Source organism: Phalaenopsis equestris, unplaced genomic scaffold, assembly GCF_001263595.1.
Source record: "Phalaenopsis equestris unplaced genomic scaffold, ASM126359v1 Scaffold000525, whole genome shotgun sequence".
In the NCBI taxonomy this organism is placed as follows: Eukaryota; Viridiplantae; Streptophyta; class Magnoliopsida; order Asparagales; family Orchidaceae; genus Phalaenopsis; species Phalaenopsis equestris.
In genome coordinates, this window is record NW_018164965.1 from 152,013 (window position 1) to 155,708 (window position 3,696).

At 38.4% G+C, this 3,696-nt stretch overlaps 1 protein-coding gene across 1 annotated transcript; it reads left to right on the forward strand.

Moving 5' to 3' along the window:
- The first annotated feature begins 279 nt into the window (after positions 1–279).
- LOC110028763 (subtilisin-like protease SBT2.6) lies at positions 280–3,050 on the forward strand. Its single transcript, XM_020730743.1, has 4 exons — positions 280–669; positions 802–1,069; positions 1,561–1,842; positions 2,520–3,050. Exons 1-4 carry the CDS (start codon positions 295–297, stop codon positions 2,924–2,926), a joined length of 1,332 nt encoding a protein of 443 aa, XP_020586402.1. The 5' UTR covers positions 280–294; the 3' UTR covers positions 2,927–3,050.
- The last annotated feature ends 646 nt before the right edge of the window (positions 3,051–3,696 follow it).

Genomic DNA, 3,696 nt, shown 5'->3' on the forward strand with positions numbered 1-3,696 from the left:
AACGTAACTCCCCCCTTTTTAAACGCCGACAATCTTGACCGTATAGTGAGACTTTCATGATTAATTTGAGCTCGAAGTTCTACATTGGTCACCCTTTCAGAAGAAAGATAGGCCTTCATATATAGCAACTCTCCCATTAAGACCGTCTGGCTTGGTACAATTAAAAGAAGTAAAAGTTAAAAAAATTAAGTTTCATGTTCGTATGCATTGTAGTCTAGAACGTTGTAGTATGGTTGATGCTCTTTCTTGCTAGCTTAGGTGTTTTCTTAGCACTCCCATTTCTCATAACCAGCCATGCAAAGGTTCCTTTTTATTTCTAAAATATCTTATTATCTAAATGCAGCTGCCACTCATGCAAATAAATCGTTTGACCTGGTATCTGTGAGTGATGTGCTGTTGGATTCATCTGTCATGAAGTACAATCCGTTGGACTGCCAGAGACCAGAGCTACTTAATAAGAACCTGTTGGAGGGGAAAATCCTTCTTTGTGGATATTCTTTCAATTTTGTTTCAGGCGCAGCATCAATTAAGAAAATCTGTCAAACTGCCAAAAGTCTTGGAGCAGCTGGCTTTGTTGTAGCTGTGGAGAATAGCTATCCAGGAACTAAATATGATCCTGTTCCCGTTTCTCTTCCCGGGATTCTGATTACTGATGTCAGCCAGACAAGGGTACTTAGCTCAATTGGATTGTTTTTCTACTTTTATTGTTTTTTTTTTTTCAAGTGAACAATCTGTATCAGACTTTGGTCTTTTGGTCATGACATATGTTTAACTAATTACTTCTCCAATATTTTACCGCAGGAGCTTATAAACTACTATAACTGTTCGACCAAAAGAGATTGGGCTGGGCGGCCAACAGGTTTCTATGCTACAGCTAGCATTGCGGATGGCTTGGCCCCAATACTTCATAATTCTGCTCCCCAGGTGGCATTATTCTCTTCTCGAGGACCAGATGTAAAGGATTTCAGCTTTGAAGATGCAGATGTTCTCAAACCTGATATTTTAGCTCCAGGTTCTCTCATCTGGGCTGCCTGGGCACCAAATGGAACAGATGAGGCCAACTATGAAGGTAGGAAAGTTCACAATCAATAGTTTTTAGTGGCAGCGGTTGAAAAATAACATTTTAGCATGTTTTGTCCATATTTTAATCCTTCAAATAAATTTTTGAGATGTTAAATCTTAAAAATTAGAGCATTGAACTTTCGTAATGCAATTAGTCGAACCAACAGCACTCCCCAGATTAATCTACGTTTTGAAATTTACCCCACACGCTACTTTTATTTGCTGGGTAAAAGCTAATTTCTCTTTATTTTTACAGTAAAATTTGACTTCATAAATACCATCAACATGCACAATTTTCCATTTAATAAGCATTTCAATGTATTCTTAAGCCCCAATAATTGTTGACCTTCCTAGTTGGTGAAGTTTTTTCTGCAACTCATTCTTCCTTTCTTTGGCTTCCCATTTTAAGGGATGCATGAACAACCTTTGGTCTTTGACTTCCTCTTACCATCATATTAAAATACTTATCTATAAATAATATCTCATTGACCTTAACAGGGGAAGGTTTTGCCATGGTATCTGGTACAAGCATGGCCACCCCTCATATTGCTGGAATTGCAGCACTCATGAAACAGAAATACCCACATTGGAGCCCTGCTGCTATCAAGTCAGCTTTAATGACGACAGCTAATACGATGGACCGAGCTGGTCGGCCTCTTCAAGCGCAGCAATACTCGGATACAGAAATATTGATGCTTTCTCCAGCAACACCCTTTGATTATGGGAGCGGTGAAGTTGATCCAAAAGCTGCTCTCGACCCTGGGCTCATCCTTGATGCATGTAAGCCATCAAACTCCATGAAGGCATAAATAATAGAGAAATTTACATACGTAGCACACAATTCTTATGTATTTACATATCTCAAGCCTAAACATCCGTATTTATATATATAGCATTTTGGTGCTTTAAACACATGCATGAAAATGTGTGTTATACTTTCAAAAAATGAAAGTAGTGCTATTTTTTATGTGATATTAAAGGTTTGAGTGTTGTGTGTGTAAATATGAAACATTAGGTGCGAGCTATGTAAATAAATTAGAATTGCGTGCTATGTACCATTGCGTTTTGGTCTTAAATCGTCATAAACGGTCATTGCTTTTCAGTCTACCATGGCTGTTGTCAAATATTAGTTTTGCTGAAATATTAATGTCAAAAATTCTAAATGTTGGTTAATTCCTCGTACTAATCCTTTTCTTTTATACCTGTTGGTCCACTTAGTTGCTTGTATATATTAAAATAAAGTTTAAGAAAATGATTTTATGCTCTCCTATGAAAATTCCATCATTGCAATACATTCAAGTAGTTTTCTGAATTTAGAAGCCATGGTCATTTCTAATTACACCTTACCATGTAATAAAATCTAGGAAGTTAATGGTTTTCTGGATCAAATCCAAGTTACATTGAATTGAGATTCTTTGTGAATGTCTTGATTCTGTAACATCATTTATCTTTATCAGCATATTTGGACTACATAAACTTCCTGTGCTCAATACCGGGTGTGGATCCACAAGAGGTCTCAAACATCACAAGCTCACAATGCAATGCCACTCATGGCAAACCCTCTGATCTCAACACCCCATCCATCACAATTTCTCATTTAGTGGGAACCCAGACTGTCAAGCGCACAGTTACCAACGTGGCTGAGACCGAGACCTATGTCATCTCCACCAGAATGTCACCAGAGATTGCCCTTGATGCCAATCCTCCTGCCATGACGGTCCTTGCCGGCTCGTCCAAGGCGATTTGGGTGAGCCTAACGGTGCGTTCTGTGACAGGTAGATACAGCTTTGGTGAGGTACTTCTGAAAGGTGACAAAGGGCACTTTGTAAGGATTCCCGTGGTTGCCATGGGCTTCAGTAGCTGAATGAATGCTGCGCTTCTCTATGTTTTTCTTCTTATAGGAATGTATTATTCTTTGTAGTTTTGTAAAATAAGACGTGCATCTAGAAAGGCTTTGTTTTGTAAATTAGCTATAAAAGTTTTAAAAATGATTGTCTTATTCAAGTACTTGCTTTGTAAGAGTGCCATGCAGTTTCTGTTGAGTTCTTGATATATGATAATGTCTCTGAAGTTAGGGACTACAAATTTTGTGGGAAGTTTGTGGGAATTGAAGCAATATCTCATAAATTAGTTGGTCGGATGATGCCATGTTGGTACCACCTTTTATATCCTGTACTCATCACTTCTGTCTCTACATACATTTATATATCTATCTATTTGTGTGTGCTCTCGCTCACGCGTGTTTCGTGGTCTGTTGGCAGAGCAGTCTCGAAATTCGTAAGGCTCCTCAGGTCACTGGTTCGATTCCCTTGTGTGTAGGATGTAGTCCTCAAATATTTTGCACACCTAGGGATGGTTGGGCCTCATCTAATAGCCTCCAGGTGTTCTTTATATATATATATATATATACATACATACATACATACATGCCCAAGCATGTTGGTTGGCAGGTTCACAGTAAGTGCCTTCAGGCACGGGTTCGATTCCGAGTGGCGCTGAGTTCTCAAATATTTAGGCACATGGCGCAGACACTCATCATAGGGCCTAGCTTATGGTAAATCGGTATTTGGGCCTCTGCTAAATACCGATTTCTTTTAATATATATATATATATATATATATATATATATATATA